Source organism: Brienomyrus brachyistius, unplaced genomic scaffold (assembly GCF_023856365.1).
Source record: "Brienomyrus brachyistius isolate T26 unplaced genomic scaffold, BBRACH_0.4 scaffold86, whole genome shotgun sequence".
In the NCBI taxonomy this organism is placed as follows: domain Eukaryota; kingdom Metazoa; phylum Chordata; class Actinopteri; order Osteoglossiformes; family Mormyridae; genus Brienomyrus; species Brienomyrus brachyistius.
Window position 1 is genome coordinate 301,776 of NW_026042361.1, and position 18,215 is coordinate 319,990.

At 39.2% G+C, this 18,215-nt stretch overlaps 1 protein-coding gene across 6 annotated transcripts in view; it reads right to left on the reverse strand.

The window, feature by feature from the left end:
- The window catches only part of LOC125727075 (dual specificity tyrosine-phosphorylation-regulated kinase 1B-like), a 46,215-nt gene that overhangs the window by 4,836 nt on the left and 23,164 nt on the right, over positions 1-18,215 (reverse strand). For 2 of the 6 annotated variants that reach the window (XM_049003715.1, XM_049003714.1), the window contains exons 2-9: positions 7,457-7,602; positions 6,974-7,093; positions 6,545-6,733; positions 5,968-6,115; positions 5,442-5,728; positions 4,278-4,424; positions 3,866-4,027; positions 502-805 (exon numbers count right to left, since the gene is read on the reverse strand). In XM_049003715.1, coding sequence (XP_048859672.1) covers positions 502-805; positions 3,866-4,027; positions 4,278-4,424; positions 5,442-5,728; positions 5,968-6,115; positions 6,545-6,733; positions 6,974-7,093; positions 7,457-7,519 — 1,420 coding nt within the window. In that variant the 5' untranslated portion in view covers positions 7,520-7,602. Of the gene's footprint in view, positions 1-501; positions 806-3,865; positions 4,028-4,277; positions 4,425-5,441; positions 5,729-5,967; positions 6,116-6,544; positions 6,734-6,973; positions 7,094-7,456; positions 7,603-10,007; positions 10,027-14,958; positions 15,988-18,215 lie in introns of those variants that run through there. The other 4 variants (XM_049003713.1, XM_049003712.1, XM_049003718.1 and 1 more) reach the window with 4 other exon arrangements.

Genomic DNA, 18,215 nt, shown 5'->3' on the forward strand with positions numbered 1-18,215 from the left:
TGCTGTTACAACTGCTACAGGGGGTTACTTTGATGAATCAAACATATGATATTTTCTTGCTAAAAAAGGTACTCAAACGGCGAACATGCTGTAAATTTATTTATTAGCAAAGACTATTGAGTGTATGAACTTTTAGTAAATGTTGAGTAACATGCAAATGTAGGAAATCTCAGTGTGTGTAAAACTTTTTACTGGCAGTGTAGGCTGTTACAGGAGTATGCCAGAATGGAATGTCAGGAAACAGCCACTACCACATCCCTATCTATGCAGTCTATTTTCCACATCTCATTTCATTTGTCATCTTACTGTGTCTGCTAATATAGATTCATTAAAGGAAGTTTACAGTCATTTGGCCTGGGAAGAAGGTGGCTCATATTTGTGCCTCAAAATTCTAAATCATTCAATTGTCATTCAGAGCTGGTGCAGAAGTTGTACAGAGCTTTTCTAATGCACAAGCTACTGAAAGAAAAGCACTGCAATCACAGTAGGCTGTATGGTTACCGGAGCTGGACACTGAGCTTGTAGTGGAGGTGGAGTGGCTGTGGTCCATGGCGGGGCTAGTAGAGGTGGAGCTGCTGGTGTTCGTGCCCTCGTCAGTGGTCTTCTTGAAGAAATTGTGCTGCAGAGCATAGAAGGGTGTGATGCGGGTCTTAGGGTCATAGTCCAGCATGCGGAGGATCAGGTCTTTGAACTTCAGGTAGTCGCAGGGTGCGTGGCCCTGCTCTCCGGCCCGCCGGCCCCCTGGCCCCCCTGTTTCCACCCCAAGAATCTCATGGAGCCGTCTTGTGGCAGGGGGCTTATACTCCTGAAAAGAGGCGACAAGATGAGGAAGAATTGAGAGAGAGTGAGAAGGTGACAAGAGAAGAAGACATTCTCTAGAAAAATACTACTATGGACGACGAGAGACAGACGTCCCTTTTTCCATAAGCACTTATCCAACATTCAGAGTTAAATGAGGGAGAGAGAGTCAAACAGTACATGCATTTTCCTGTGTTTTTAAGTTATGCATGTAGTAGAACAAAAATATGGTAGAAATTAGTAAAAATACAAAAACAAGTGAACCTCTCTACATCTTATTTAAATCAGGGTAAGCAGAATCAGTTGGGCAAACAAATAGGCAGTTCAAATGAAAGGTCTGATACATAGGAGCATGTAGGTGACTCTCCAAATACAGGGAAAAAAACATCAGTTTGGTGTTACCCATACAGAAGAAGATAAATGATACAGATACTTAAGGAAACGTTAGAAGAACTCAGGTAGAGTGCAATATTTGCACAACTGTCTGGGGAAGCAGCAATCCCGACCGTAACTCTGCTTAAGTGGACATGCTGAAATAACACCAGGCGTCATAAGAAAAATCAAATCAAGTAAAAAGCAACCCAAATAATGTTACAAAGTTACAAACCTCCATTCTGATATGGAACACAGATCTTAATTTGCATACAAGCAAGGATAGATATGAAGAAGACTTGTTTAAAACAAATACAGTAACCGTTAATCAGCTGGGGGAAACCATCTGTATTACCTGAAAGCTTTCTACAAGTTTCTTCTCATTAAAGGTAGGGCTGGACTGGGATATAAAATAAATAAATAAATAGATAGATAAAAAATCAGTCTTGTACTTCAGGGTGACTATATTTTGGCAAGGTGGGGGAGGGCATGCTAACTATTGCTAAGCAATAGAATTTGTCAGCCCACCGAGAAAATGCTCAGTAAGCCAGATGGCCAGACCAGCTCTGAATAAGAGGGTCCAAAAATTACCTGTAAGGTCACAATTCAATAATAAAAAAAAACAAAAAAGGCAAAAGTACCCATGGCTTCAACAGTATAAAAAAATCAGCATGTCAACCAGAATTAATGCAACATCTGGCCATCAGAAATAAAGCTGGACCAAAAGTGAATACAGCCCAGGGAGCACATGTCAATGGCCAGATCATAAGGCAGGTAAACAATACTGAATCTGAAAAATGCAAGCAGATCTACCAGTCCCAGGGGGAAACTTTGTGTTTAAGCTTGACCAGCTCAGGGTTAACACCCTAAATCCAATTAAGATCCTCTCATAAGAAGTTTGTCAAATAACCTTCAAACCTCACTAAGTTGGCAAAGTTATTTAAGAGGGAATGTGCAAGAATTCTTCAAAGATAAGACAGATTAGAAGCTATGACACTTTAACAAGTCAACACTACTAGGTTATTGATTGAAAGTGTTGATATTTTTTACATTAGTATATCTGAGCTTGTTAAGTCAGTTTAATTTGTTAAACAATGAAGATCACATTTCTATCACAAGTATTTCATTTAGAATAGCTTTATCCAAAGTTCAATTCAAATGTAATAGGTTATTTTCCCATATTATGTGAAAACAATGGCAATTCTCTGCAATACCTGGCACCACAAATCGAGGTTTGGTCAGAAAGTTTGAGCAAACAAGATTTCATAAACTTTGAACCAAGTGGACCAAATCGACATCTACCATCATGTACCTACATACCTTAAATCAAGTCATTCTTAAATGTAGAGGTTGGTATTACCTAGCAAATATGTTTTTCTCTGTGTGCTAATGATAGATTTCCCTATGAGGGTACTATTACCTGTAAAATGCTCATCAATCATTCATTCATGCACATGTGGATTTCATTATATTTTTGAGATCCAAATAAAATATGTAAAATGTGTGTTATTTTATCATTTAGATAAAGTGTGCAATTAACAACTTCATTTGAAACTGACAATGCAAGACCAAGCTACTGGAACCCAGCCAGTGATTGTAACACAGGATGGCTGGTCACTACGTCACCATCCCAGCTTCATTAGTCTTCTTGGGCACAATCTCCATATGACAAAGCCTTCTACTTAAGATTATTTTCTCATTTTTCCCATAACATCTCTTCTTTCCAAGAAAGTGTTGCTTATTCAATTACCTTTTTGTTATTACCATAGAGATAGTACAGGCATACATACAGTGTTGGGTTACATAGTCATTATTAGGGTCAAACAAACACATTTGAAAGGACAAATGCTGCTCATAGATAAAAAGGCAGAATGACTAATGGTAATGGTTTAACATCTTGTTTGTTTCAACTAGTGCATTACTGTAATCTTACAGAAGAACAGCAGCTACCATAGGTATTACTGAACGTACGTTTAAATATACAGTAAAATCCCATTATAGTAGACTCGCTATAATGGACAAGGTCCTGGCAGTGCGCCTTTAAGAACATGCAGAAAAAGCATCGGATACAGTGCACTCGCATATAATGGAATTTCGGACAAAAATTTGGTTCCCTGGGCCGCTTTTAGCTGTAGTTTTGTTCGGCTATAACGGACATGCAGGCTCCGCCTACAAGGTGTGTGGCATGCTAGTGATATCCAGCGCAGATACGTAGTCAAGGTTATTAATAGTCACACATCTGGTCAGGTAAAGTTGGATTCCTACATGTACAATATAATAATCTATTATATATGCTGGGGTGTGGCATGAGTAAATGGTGTCTTGTAATTGTGTTCTGGGCATACTCTGGATATAACGAACCTTGGATATAACGGACTGTTTTGCCAGGTCACTTGAAGTCTGTTATAACTGGATTTTACTGTATATACAGCCTGTGTTAGAGAGGCTACTCCAGTATACTATACTTCACAGGTTGTTGCTGCATTACAGGTCAATAACTGGTGAATAACCGGTTAAGAGGTAAAACTCCAAATAGACCAGCAGTTGAAATGATAAATGCAGAATTTAAGGCGCTAACTATGAAACTGCGCTGTTGGCAAACTCACACTCTCCCTACTATCAGGGATGACAAAATTTGAGAATTAATAGTGATAATCAGAGCCAATGCCAAAAAAGAAGGCAGAGATTTACTCACGCAAGCCGAAGGATAAAGTACCTTCTTTATGTCCTTGTTCTTCTTGACGGTCCAGAGGCCGTCAGACAGCTTGTCAAAATATTTCCGTGCTTTGGGGGCCTGGTCTAGCATGTGGTTGGGGGGGACACCCAACACCTCAACTATTTTATTCATCTGATCCACCTGTTTTGGGAAAGGAGCAATGTTTGTTAGGCTGTGGTAACCAAATAGTAAAGGTGCCAATGAAAAGCTTTCACCAGTCAATGGTTATTTTTTAGTTTGCTGGCTGAACATTCATTGACATCACAACATTACCAATGCATTAACAACAAATGGGCATAACGTTTAGCCAATGCCAAACCTTTAGTCAAAGAATCTTTACATACTAAAACCATGAAATGACTAGCAGATAAGCATAGTGTCGCTGGTGTACCTCATTGGAACCACTGAAGAGAGGCTCCCCTGTGTGCATCTCAACCAGAATGCAGCCCAGGGACCACATGTCAATGGCCAGATCATAAGGCATGCCAAGCAGTACCTCCGGAGATCGGTAGAACCTACTTTGGATGTACTGGTAGATCTGAGGAAACAGAAGGGTTAGCTGATTACATATCAAGGAAGATGTAGGGCGTAAGTACAGTGCTAAATGTCAGTGGTGGATATATGCATCTATTACTCACTAGATGGCAGCAACGACTGTATCTAATAGTAAGTAGAAGTACAGCTGAAAGCCTTGTATTCTCTATCACATGTTCTATCACAAAGCTCATTTCTAATGGTGTACAAGACATGTAAGAGCAGAAAAATTCCACACAAACCCTTTTTCTATATCCAGCTACCGAAAAAAAAAAAATTCTTTATAAAATAATAATAAATAAAAAATACTCCAGGCATGCTAGATAAATGGCTGATCCTGTGTGTCTACAAGATAGGATATGTGAAAAGGAAAGAATTTCTAAATTTCAAATGACAAATAAAGAATCAGTAACTAACATGACTTGTGTAGTTTGTTTAGAAATACAACGCAGTGAATTGCATTAATCCCTTAGTTAAAACTTCTGCTGTATTCCTTCCCCATAGTTACTTTTCTACCAGGCAATTATTTATCTTTAATGAATCACTATACAGCTATAGGGGGCGGCATGGTGGTGCAGTGGTTAGCACTCTTGCCTCACACCTCTGGGACCCGGGTTCGAGTCTCCGCCTGGGTCACGTGTGTGAAGTTTGCATGTTATCCCCATGTCGTCGTGGGGTTTCCTTCGGGTACTCCGGTTTCCCCCCACAGTCCAAAAACATGCTGAGGCTAATTGGAGTTGCTAAATTGCCCATAGCAGTGCTTGTGTGAGTGAATGGTGTGTGAGTGTGCCCTACGATGGGCTGGCCCCCCATCCTGGGTTGTTCCCCGCCTCATGCCCATTGCTTCTGGGATAGGCTCCGGACCCCCTGCGACCCAGCAGGATAAGCGGTTTGGAGGATGGATGGATATACAGCCTTATTAAAGTTAGCTATACTGTCCTTCTTTAGGATTTGCCATCTTGTTGGGGCTTGACCAACAAGCCCTTGACCAAGCCTTCAGTGTTGCTCCGAGCATGCTCACCCGTTGACCCAGCTGGCAGGAGCTTCCAAAATCCACAATTTTGATGGCACTCCTTTTAGGATTGCAGAGGAGGATGTTCTCAGGCTTTAGATCGCAGTGTATGATGCTAAGCTCTGGTGTGGCCAAGAACAACAAGGCTGTGCACAACTGCTGAGCAAACTTGCGCGTCAGATTGAGCGAAACACCACGGAAATTGGTGTTGCGCAGGAGGTCGTACAGATTGTAGGACAGAAGCTCAAACACCAGGCAAAGGTGGTTCCGAAACATGAAGTGTCTCTTCAGGTGCACTGTAAAAAAACAGAAAGAGTAAATATTTAAGGTACAATGCATATGATCTATGTCTGAAGTGACATTATTAAACGCATATTCTTAAGAAAATTATGTACAGGCACCATTCTGTAGCCATACCAAAAGATTAATTCAATAAGTTCTCACAAAAATTTGTATTCTCAGAATATAAGATACTAAAAAATGAAGATTTTATATGCTCCCCCCATCGGTGAAATGAAATGAGCAGGAAACTGACCAATGTAGTACTTCATCTCCGTGTCATGTTTGTTCATGAGCTCCAGCAAGCGCAGCTCAATCTGAGCTTGGTTCAGGAAGGCTTTTTTGTTTTTGATGATCTTGATGGCTACCCACTCTTGCTCATGGTGGTCATAGGCTTTTACCACCTGAACCAAGAACAACACACACACACACACACACACACACACACACACACACACACACACACACACACACACAAAAAACACACATAGGAGTTAGGCATGCGATGCACCACAATATTTATAGCAAACCATGTGAGCCTTCCTCTCTGCTTAATCAATCTCTATTCCTGTAACCTATAGTTCCCCAACTCACTCTCCAACCTCCATATGGATAGAAAATCACCTGTCCATCTGTAAACCAGCATGCCCCAGCATCATAATAATACTGTCACTTTGCCACAATTGACAACAGTCAAAGAACATTGTAAAGAGACACAGGAAAATCCTTTTAAAATCCTTAGGTAGAAGAGAATTTATCTTTCATTAAGATCCATTAATCACCAAATATTATTCCTTTTATGCCAGACAAAAGTGCCCCATCCTTGCTCTTACCTGTCCAAAGGAGCCCTTGCCAATGAGTGAGTCAATCTCGTAACGGTCCAACCACTTCTCCCCATTCTTGACAATGTAGTCATAATTGTCATCATCATAACCATCATTGTACACCTTGCGCTCCTTTTTAGTGCTGGAATCCTCAGGGGGAACCTGCTGGGCACGTCGCTTTTTCTTTGTATAATACACCTACAGAAAAAGGGAGCGAACACCGATATCTACTCTGATGGCTGAAACAAAGGCCAACCAGAATGGTTTAACAGTTGTGCACAGTACACACATACATATACATACACACATACACACACACACACACACACACATATACATATGTATGCACTGTGCACAACTGCTAAATATATATACACACAGACACACATATGATACACATAAATATGTACACACGCAGCATCATTTGCCGTTTCTTACCTCATTGATGTGCTTATATGTCTTGATGAGATCAACCGACAGTTTTCGCAGTGGTGCACTAGCTGGATCTCGGAAGCTTGGGGGGATCCTCCTCTGCAGAATGGTCATGTCTGACAGCACCTGCAGGGAACATGAAACAAAATTACGTAAAATCAGAGAGCACAGAAGATTGTGAAGCAGTTGTCGGGGAGGAATCTGGGGGTCTTTGCCTGCAGGAGGGAGTGTCCCCCATGGTAAGTTTGGCCAGTGGAAGGGGGGGGGGGGTTGTTGGTGACTACTGTTGAAAAGGGATAGTGCTTAGTTCTGCGCTAAGAAGTATTTGGCTTCATTGTGAGACTTCACAAATGTAGGCTGCACTTACAGCTCTGTGGAGATGATCATAGATAAATGAGGGGTCACCTCATGCTCAAATAGGAAAACTCCAAGCCTCTAGCTTGACAAGAGGGCAGGCAGCAGGTCTGGCACACAGGAGTCGGCTGGTACCTGCTGCTGTTCGGCCATGGAGTGGATGTTGCTAAAGGAGGGGTGGCTGTGCTGGCTCGACATGGTTGGCTCAGCGGGGGAGAAGCCCAAGGCTGCAGGCTGGCAGAGGGAGGAGGAGTGGGGCTTGCATCCTGAGCTGCTTCCACCTGCACGGGACCAGAAGAAGAGAAGGGACAACATAGATAAATGACCTGCTGACACGACTATCAAAAGAAAAACCATGGACATTGATGATGTTCAGTTCATTGCCACATGCCACAATGAAGTGAGCTGAAATGTACCAGCACATGAGCCTTGCAACACAAGCTAGGGTCATTTTCACCCTGCCACCTTAGCATGGTATGGCTTTGAATAAGAGGTGTTGGAAGAAAACGGTTCTTAATTGAAAATGGGACTTTGACAACTTCTTCGCAATACATTTTGTAAGATTTCTGTCCAGGAAAAACCATCCATCCATCCATGCATACACCTTCCAACCACTTATCCAATAAAAGGCTGGGGGGCCGAAGCAGCATGAGACATTAGGCAGAGAGGATACCAGTTCATTCCAGGGCCAAGGAGACACATTATAGGCCATTTAGAAATCTCAGCTTTCCCAACTGCATGTACTTGGACTACAGGAACAGACTAGAGTAACTTGAGGAAAGAGACCAGACAATCTTGTATTATTCCAAATACAGTTAAATGAAAGATTACTTCACCTAAATTTCAGTTCAGAAAATTTTTTAAAAGACGAGACAAGCCATGCTAGGTGATCATCATTTGTATTTCTTAGCAAAGGGCACAGATATCAGCCTGCTCTCTACTGAGGTTGAGATAGACCTCATTCTCTGGCATTAATGGTCGACTTAGTATGTTATTTGAAGAGGAAAACAGTTTTGCAAAACTGTGACATCCTCAAGACCTTTCAAGTATTGTTTCATTGGCACAATGACCGACGAGGAGCACTAAATGCTGATATCTGACATCTTGAAAATGATCAATTGCACAGAGATAAAAGAACACAACAGTGGGAGCAAAACTGTACTAAGACAAAATTAAGTGACTACATATAACACCTAACCTATGTCATGACTTTCTCCATCATCTAAAGAAACAAATTTTGTTCAATTCATCATAAGGTTACAAATATTATACGAAATACACAATGAAAGTAGGAAACAAGCAGACTTTTTTTAGACGTAAAAAATGAAGCAATGTATGCTTCACTTTTCCTACTGCTTGCATATCCAGTTATTATAGGGAAATTTCAATTTATAAGCTAAAAAACAAGCTTAAGTAGTTAAATAATCCCACTGAAGCCATTCAAACCATCTCTTTCACAGTGCAAAATGCCATTTCTTACTAAACGTACTATATAAATAAATTGCCATTTCCAATCAGTCCTCTGAGCTGGTTATACACTCTTCAGCTATATGAAGAACCAAACACTGGCATTAAAATATTTGCATGTACACTGAAGCCATGACCGAATAAAGCTTCCTAAAAACAAAGTTTACACATTAATTACTCAACTGGTGGGGACAAAAAAATTCTTGGTAATTATTAAGGATATGGTTTGAATATGTTTATATTATAAAAACAAAAAATACTAGAAAAAGCACATTCTGTTTTGGTCATACTTTGAGTAAGACGCTCCTTGAAACAAGAGACAGTTACTGTTACACAAATATAATAATGGTCTGTTCTACATGTGGATAAAGTGTCTATCTGAGAAAAATATGTTTTTGCTTTTAAATTTGTAAGCTGTAAAAAATAAACATGAGATTCTGAAGCTTAGGAAAAAAAGACCGCAGAATGTCAGAGAAGCAGTGCTCCAAGATGCATATATGTCACACTGCATCTTTAAATCTTGAAGCAAACACACTGAGAACTTCCTGAGTGTGACAACCCTCTTCCTGTTCTACAATTGGCAGAGTCCTACTCCCTCTCTGCCTCTGAATTGGCTGTTGGTATCCAAGGGCTGGGCGGTGAGGTCTCTATAAATAAACTTTGTAGCTTGTGCTGTATCAGCAAGCCGTCCCATAAAGCCTTTTCTCATCCACCCTCCTCCCTCTCCCTGTTACCTCTTCCCATCTTTCTTGCTGTCCATCTCTGTCTCTCTAGCCAAAACACTCTCGCAGAGGTTAAGTTAAAGAGGAAATATGCGATATTAAAAAATTTGTACAGAAACTGTCACAAAAAGTTGCATTGGCAATAGGTGGGTTTGCATACACAGAATAGATTGAATAGGTATAACATAAACAGGATAATGAATTACACATTTCTAGTAATTAATTAGGCAGAGGACATTACATCTGCCACTTAAAAGCTCTTCCCTGTTAACAGGGACTAAATACAGCTGGCAGCTGCCAGTCAGAGTGTCGCCATGGAAACAGGCTTGCATACTCCCTGTAACCAAGAGATAGGGGAGTTTGTGAGCCTAAGTGTATGTGTGTGGCAAATGCCAACAGCTGAAGCCCCTCCTAATCTGTGCTAGCCCTTCGTATATTTCCGGTTAGGGCACAACAAGCACTGGAGGCAGCAAAGCAGACTTGGACACAGGACTTACATCATAGAAGAATGACAGCATAAAAATGGTGAGTAGCTTAAACAATAGGATGAAAAAGAAGACATTTGGCCTTTGGAATCATGCAGTTCTTCTCCCCGCAGTATACAAAGTCTTCCACTCCCACAGTCTGAATGATACCCTGGCAAAATTCATATACATGAAAATCCTGAACGAACATCATAATAGATACAACAGAAATGTCAAATATGGAAAAAGACATTTCCTGTAAAACTGCAAACAGCTACAGTAATGCTGACAGTAAAGCAAGTGCAACTGATAAATTTCATTCTAAAATTAAGTAAGCTTATGACTGTGAATGAATGTCTCTGTGTACATGGCATTCATCTGTACTTTGTTTTGGACACATACTCCCATGGTGACAAATAGGTTATATTTTGTTCATGATCCAAAGATGAAGCAGCTCATAGATTACTTTGTTAGTTTACTGTACTAGCGGTACATGCAAGTGCAACCACATTTAGAAGTGAATGTGCAATTGCAAGCAGGAGTGCAACAGTAGGTCAGCGCATAGGCTCTCAACACATCTGGGTTGGGTCAGGGCTTCGCAGATCAGTTGACTTTGGCTTCTCTTGCTTAACTCTGGGATTAGTATGCTGGTTATGCCAATTCTGAGGGGCAGGCACAGTTGGGACAGAAAGTTTTGATGTGATTATACATTGTCTATTAAAAACTGCACTTGTAACACTATGATTTGTTAGGTAAAAGGTTTTCACTGCACAATAGCAACCATGCCATATTCTTGAATTGGTTAGACAACATGAAATATCTTAGCATTACAGCATTCTATTCTGGCAGCAAAATCATTTTACAAAGCAGAGGGACTACTTTGGTCCAATGCTTCCTGACCACCCACATGCTGACTGAGCAGAGTGTCTGGCAGTAAATCTTCTTAACAGAAGGAGATGAAACACTTCACATCTGACTCGGAGTCAGAGTCAAACTGGAGGTGAAAGAGGAAGGATTAGGATGTCAAGTGTCACCAAATCAAGCACCACAAAGTTGTACAACTAGCCCACTGGCATGACTCATTCAACAATGCCAGTGTAAGAGTTTCCTCGCTAGGAACCAACTGGACCCCTTAAATGAAAATCAATAAAGGATTTTTTTGTAATAATTACTGATGACTGTGATCAAAAGTGAACCTAGGGGGGCTGATAAAAAAGCAATAATAATAATAATAATAATAATAATAATAATAATAATAATAATGATGATGATGATGATCTTATTCATCCTGAACAATCCAATAAATCTCCATTGCCCCTTCATCCTGCACTGAACTTTAGACAGTCATTCACTGAAAGCTGAGTCAGACTTTATGCTATTAATAAAAGCCATCTGGGGCAAGGTCTCAAACAGTGATGCTGGTAAATTGAGAGCTCATAGAAGCCATAAAAATAAAATAAATCCACCAATCAAAATAAGCAGGACAGAGACTGGCAAGAGACTCACACAAATACATTTGTGACCACAAAACTCCTTTTCTTGGACTGGAATTAAAATCAAATCAGGGCTAAATGGAAGGTTCGCCAACTTTTCTAAGCTCTAAGGCCAAATGCCTTAGACACAACTAGGGTGTTCATATGATCTGTAGAATCAGAGGCTCATTTCAGCAACTCACGGGAAAGAAAATTAAGCTGTTTGATACCCCAAAGGCAAATTCCTAGAATTGACACTCCCCATATGATAAATGTCAATGTTATTACTTTAAATTATCCGGTTATACAATTACACCCTGCCCCCCCCCCCAAAAAAGATAGCTTTTTTAGGGGGAAGGCATGCAGTTTACCATTGCATATTTTCATTAGTAGTTATTTTAATTAATAGCTCTAGACCTTTACATCCCATTAACTGAAAATACCTTACAAACCATGTATAGCAGTTATAAATTCATCAAGACCAAATTAATACTTTAAGTGTAGAGATAACTGACAAACTGGAAGCAACAAAATTCAGCATTTACAAATGCCGTAACACTTGTTAAGAAAGACAGAAACAGATGGAGGGAAAGAAAAACAAGGGTGCGCAATGTTTAATGTGCTTTCTGTAATACTTTCTGTGTCAGTCTGAGCCAGCAGGGCAAAGAAAATGACAGAGGAAAGGAAAATGGTATTTGTCTTTTAGAAGAAATGACAGACATGGATGAATTAGCACTTGGTCTCACAATTCCAGTACTTTATCGACAACATGCTTTGCTTTAGCTTGCATCACTGACACTAGCAGTATTTTTACAAGCTCATATGCACACATTAGTCAGACCTTTTGTACTATGGGGACAGTGTTGTTAATAGGTAGGGAAATCAGTGCTGAACTTCACCACATTATATCTGTTAAAACTTAGATTTACTCCTTGACACATACCAAAAGTTACATTTTTATGCCGTTTTAATGTTGTTATTTTGTCTATACGGAACAAAGTATATTGAAACATACAAGAAAATCATGAATCGATGAACACCTCCCTAATCTGAGGGAGTCTGGTGAGGGTGTAGTAAAGGGCTGTAAGCGTAAGCAGTGTTAGGAACACAGGCAGTTATCTGCCACACTTCTTGAATAAAATTTTCTCAAGTCATGACTGTCCACAAGACTGTTAATCACAGCTCAGAAACACAGCTCGTACATATAAGCAGAAATGACCAGAGCAATTTATAGACAACAGCAATGTCGGATATATGGGGAGATTAATGCACAGCATTAGTAAGCAAATTAATTTAAGGTAGAACCATCACCAAAATCTATTTAATGGAAGAACTACTTCACCAGTGTTCACACAAAGAGGATTTACACTAACAATTACTTTGCTTAATCTACAGTAATTTGAAATAAGGGAAAAATTAAGGTTATACTTTTGCATATTAAAATCCTACGAAATTTCTGGTTCTGACAAGTCAAAAAAACATCATCATCAGATATTTATTGAGTTTTGTTGTTGTGATTAACAACTGACTGATATTTCCACTAGAATTTAGAATTAGGTGATCAGTGATCATTGTTGACACACCACAGCACACACCAACGAAATGTGTCTGCTGCATTTAACCCATACGTGACATCATGAGATAGCCAGCAGTGCTTGGGGATGGCACCTTGCTCAGGGTACCTCAGGAATACCTTGCTGGACAGGGATTCAAACCAGCAATCTTTCAATTACAAGAGTGCTCCCCTAACCATTTGGCCACCACTGCCCACTACACCTGCATATTCACAAAAATGATACACTCACTGAAGGATTCTATATTAGTGGTTTCCCTTTTCTAGTGGAATAAGCTACACTAAGATAGTTGCAAAGTGATCTTTGAATGAATGGGGTATTTGCTAAAATCCCACCCATTTATACTACTTATGTCAATTGCCTGCAGTGCATTTCCATAAACTGATACAGAATCTAACCCATACAACAGTTCCAAACAACTGTTGTCCTGTTGACTCTCCACTGGCTTCAAAAGTAAACTCCACTGCTTCATCCACATTTTTAAAGTCATTATTTTCATATACGATTAGAATACCGTCATATTACAGTATTTTAAGCATTGTATTTCAGAACATTTTAATCCAACTTTTAATAAATTTTTTCAATAAAAACAATTAGTTGTTCAATCCAGATAGACATTTCTCATCCAAATTTATACTTGCAGTAGACTCTTTTACAGGCTTTTTTTGAAAATATCCACCTGTATGAAGTATTTATTATTGTTATTATTTATTATCATTGTTGTTGTAATATGCAAGAGAAACATGGGCAGTGATGGCTTTACACCAGCAGGTCTTCAATGAGTCAGATGTTAAACTTGTTAAACTCATGGTGTTAAACTACAAAATTAAGCTCATATAAAACATGGAGAAATTTAACTCAAATTTAACCAAGTAAAAATACACAGGGTGTGTCTAACAACTTGAAAACAAAGGATTAAGAAAACTCATATTACAAACAATGGGACCATGATATTTTTCTGAGCTACAGTAGACACTGACTCTAACCAGAAGCTTTGAAAAACAGAAATACACATTACTAAATTTCTCTGGTGAAAGGGAAAGTAGCAGGCATTATGTAACATACCTGTTCATCTGTGCACAGACAGCCAACATCTAATGCCACAATAAAACCAGCTGCAAAAGCTAGCTTCTCATAGATTTTCATAAAATCAATGATACCAAAGCAAACTGCTGAAAATGAAAATCGGGTCATAAGCTTGTAAAAAATTTAAAAAAATAAAAACATTTTTAAAAAATCTACATTTTTCAAAAACAGAATTTAAAAATTGTTACCAATCTACTAAGATCAGATAATATGAATGGGTGGCTGTCAGGTTGCTGAAGAGCCATGCAGACAGCCATGTACCAGCAATGCTCTGACTCAAAGCACATGCAGCTTTTTCCATCCATCTTGCCTCCATTACATGATACGTCATCACTATAAGGTATACACAACTCAGATACCATGTACTTACAATAATACTTTAATACAGGTTAAGCACTCATTTCCAACCAACACTAGCAAATACTTTCTCCACTTGAACAAGCCTGCCCTACAACTGGAACCTCTGATTACACTCAGAGTCTATATAGAAATTATAAAGCTACAAACCATCTCTCACATCCTACTGAGACAAACAAAATACCAAAAATTCTCAAATGACCCTCAGAATAGCCATATGAAAATACTGCATGGCTAATCTGCTGTAAATCTGTCAGTAAATTCTAGATAAACAGCTATTCAGTGTATGCTAAATTGACAAACTGTCATTTGGTCCAAAGAGTGAGAGGAAATCAGAAGCTAAACCTTCAACCTTTTAATGAAATCTTACAGGTGCCAATACACCTGAATATGAGCACAATAAAAGACATTTTCTTGTTTTTCCTCATACACCCAATAATTTGAAACTAAAATGATTGTAGAGTCATAATAATTTGAATAAAAGTTCATACTAACTTCGTGATGGCTTCCGGAGCAGGTGTGACTGTGGCAGATACAGATTCTGATCTGGGTTGCCGATCCAGGACTCGGCAGGTAAATTTGCAACCATCCTGCTGGAAGGCTGTGGCTTCTCTTCCACAGTTGAAGTGATCACCATCGGAAACTCTTGTGTTTTGGGTTGTGGCGTCCCAAATATCAGGTAAAATAAAAACTACTGGCTGTGGGTTCCACAAAAAAAGAGAAAGGAAAAAAAAAAAAAAAAAAAAAAAAAAAAAAATCACAGAAGCAGTTTTGTTTCAACCATATAATGATAATCCTTGCCAGCAATCTTCATATATTCTGTGACTTGATATACATCCAGTGACTAATCAAATGTCAGTGAAAAGGCAGGAATATAGGTTTAGTTCTGATTTTCCCCACAGAAAAAAAATATTTCTTGATGAGTAACACAATCCTGAAGCAACAGACAGAAGAAGCCAATAAGAAGGCACCAAAAAGCTGTTTCCAAAACAGGCCCCCTTCTGTCCTGGGTAATCCCTTTATTGTTCTTTAATTATATCTAAGGCAATAAAATAGGGTTTCAGGCAACAACGCTTAGACAAAAATATATTATGCTAAACTATGTTATATTTTGTATTTATATTATATATTTGTCTATAAGATATACATGACTATATTTATTTGTGTGTGAAATTATTTGGTTGCTTTAGTCATCATCACAGGCATTACTTCATGCATCACTGTTTCAAGATATCTAAGGGATTTACTTAAAAATATATAGTTCCACTCAAGCTGTAGGAAAGGGAGGCATGTAGCTGGGAAAAAACAACTGGACCCCCAATTGGTTCCGGAAAGTCCAACAGCTGACTAGGAAAAAGGAGCTAAACCTGGAAGTGTTATTGGGCTGGGAGGGGGTCTCAATTTCCAACTTGCAACATTTACCCCATCCCTCTCCCTAAAAATAGTAGCAGTGCTTATTAGAATTGGTGCGTGTGTATATATATATATACGCACCTATGTAAATATATATATATATATATATACACACGCACCTATGTGTATATATATATATATATATATATATATATATATATATATATATCTCCTAATGGGAACTATAATGGGAACTTATACTTGTATACTTGGAAAAGATGCCACTGCACACTAACGTTATTTTAAAAAATATTTATATTGTGTATCAATTATCAAAGCCAAAAGAAATTGTCAATTTTTTAATGTTTAAAGACCCCCCCCCCATCCATTGTTGTCTCCTTGGCGAAACAATTGCCCCTTTAACGAAACAGCTATAGTTCAGATACGTCCATCTTACGCGTAAGCCGAACAGAACTGAAAATAAAAATCACAACGTGAAGACTGTGGTAATTTTTCGTACAAGGGATGCGACACGTGCATAAAAAAAATCAAATAATAATACGCAAAGTGCTGTAGTGAAAGATCAGGCACCAAAAAAGTACTTCAGGTGTGCACGCGACAAAATCTCAAAAATAAGGAAGAGCACATTTGGTTGACCGAGCTTGAGACACGACCTCTCATTTTCGTTTGGCATTGATAAGGTTAATCTTTCTAACAGCGTATAAATTATCCGCCCTTCTTTTTCAATTTGCTCAATGCCAACTTCTTATAGCGATCAGCCGAATTTCCAAACCCACACGTTCGACGATACTGCTCTTTATTCCAGGTTGCCCAGGTCCTTTTTTCCGACTGGTGGGAATATTTCAAATAAGGGAAAATTTTAAACGTCCTGCACCCTATTACATTTATTTCCGCCGATATCCAAAAGTCATAGCAATTGCTCACTAAGGCCGCTTGTACACATTTTCTTAAACAAAAAGCTTCATGAAAAAGTCCGGTCCAAATCTTCAATTCCCTGCTGGAGAATGAACAAAAGCTAGCGGTTTTACTCCATTGCTTTCCACTCCACAGAGCCACCACCGTCTATTCTCTGGCAGTCGCTCTGAAGATAGCTTCCGTGTAAGCTGATTGGCTTCTCATTCGCTGTCCTCGTCCCGTTTTACTTCCAAGTGCCAGTTGGGGTTATTTTGCTTTCGTTCTGTCCGATTGAACGGGACCCCGTTATTCCTTTTTTTTCAAAAAAAATAAAATAAAATAAAATAAATAAATATATGTATATATATATTCCTCCGAGATCCGTTTCGTTCTTGACCAACTCTACCACATACTCACCACTTCACCCGATCTCTCTCCCTGCTAGCTATTCTCTCCGGCCGGCTCCGGATCCACACCCTGCGATGAGGAATGTTCCAACGATAATCCTAAGGCAGGGGTGTCTCAGACATGGAATATAGGGAGGAGATACTTTATTTGACGCAGCTTTCGCGCATAAATGGATAAATGCGGACTGCTGCACTATCTGAAGTGTGGCATAAGGGTGCAAAGCATGTGATATATGTTTATTAAAGTCGATAGACATGTATTACAAATGGCATGAATAATTTCATTTTTATAACCCTTATCCAAATGGCTACCCCCTTTCTACAATAGTTGTGCCACGGAGCCGGTCCTCTCCATTTATAGTAACCCAGCAGATATACATACTATGTATATATAGACCATGGACTACAATTGCGCGACCCCGATTGCGCGTCCCCATACATATACTCGTGAACCCCTGTCCCAACATGACAGCAATAACAGCTACAACTTCATTTTACAACATGTTCTAACCGCTCAAGTACCTTTACATTTAAACAATGAATACGAATGCAAATAAAACAAGTAAATACTGTGTGGATGAGTTATTTTACGTCAAAATAATACATTTCATAAGCAGTATGACTGAGTGATGTCACAATAGTTGGCGCATAAAACGAATCCAACACAAAATATTCTTAATTCTCTATGGAAAGGTTGCAATGCCAGAACAGTGGACATCTAAAACCTCACCATCCAATGACAGAAACCGGTTCGAAATATTAAATGCTCACTAGATTTTTAAAGTTTATTTTTTAAAACAAAGGCAATGTTGTTGGTCAGGCATATACAGCTCTGTTTTGATCAAAATTACTTTAAGTAGTAGTAATTTTAAGAATACTGCTAGCATATATCCTTTAAATAATATTAACTTTAATGTGCTAGAACGCGCACACAGGTTTCTTTCCTCCGCTAACTCCCTCCCCCTCTGCTTTTCAGATCATGAACACCACCCACTCTCTATGTGCGCGATCTCAGACGCTGTTGCTATCCGACGCAACGGCAGCTTATATGCAGTTGGTCAAACAAGGTTCATTGGT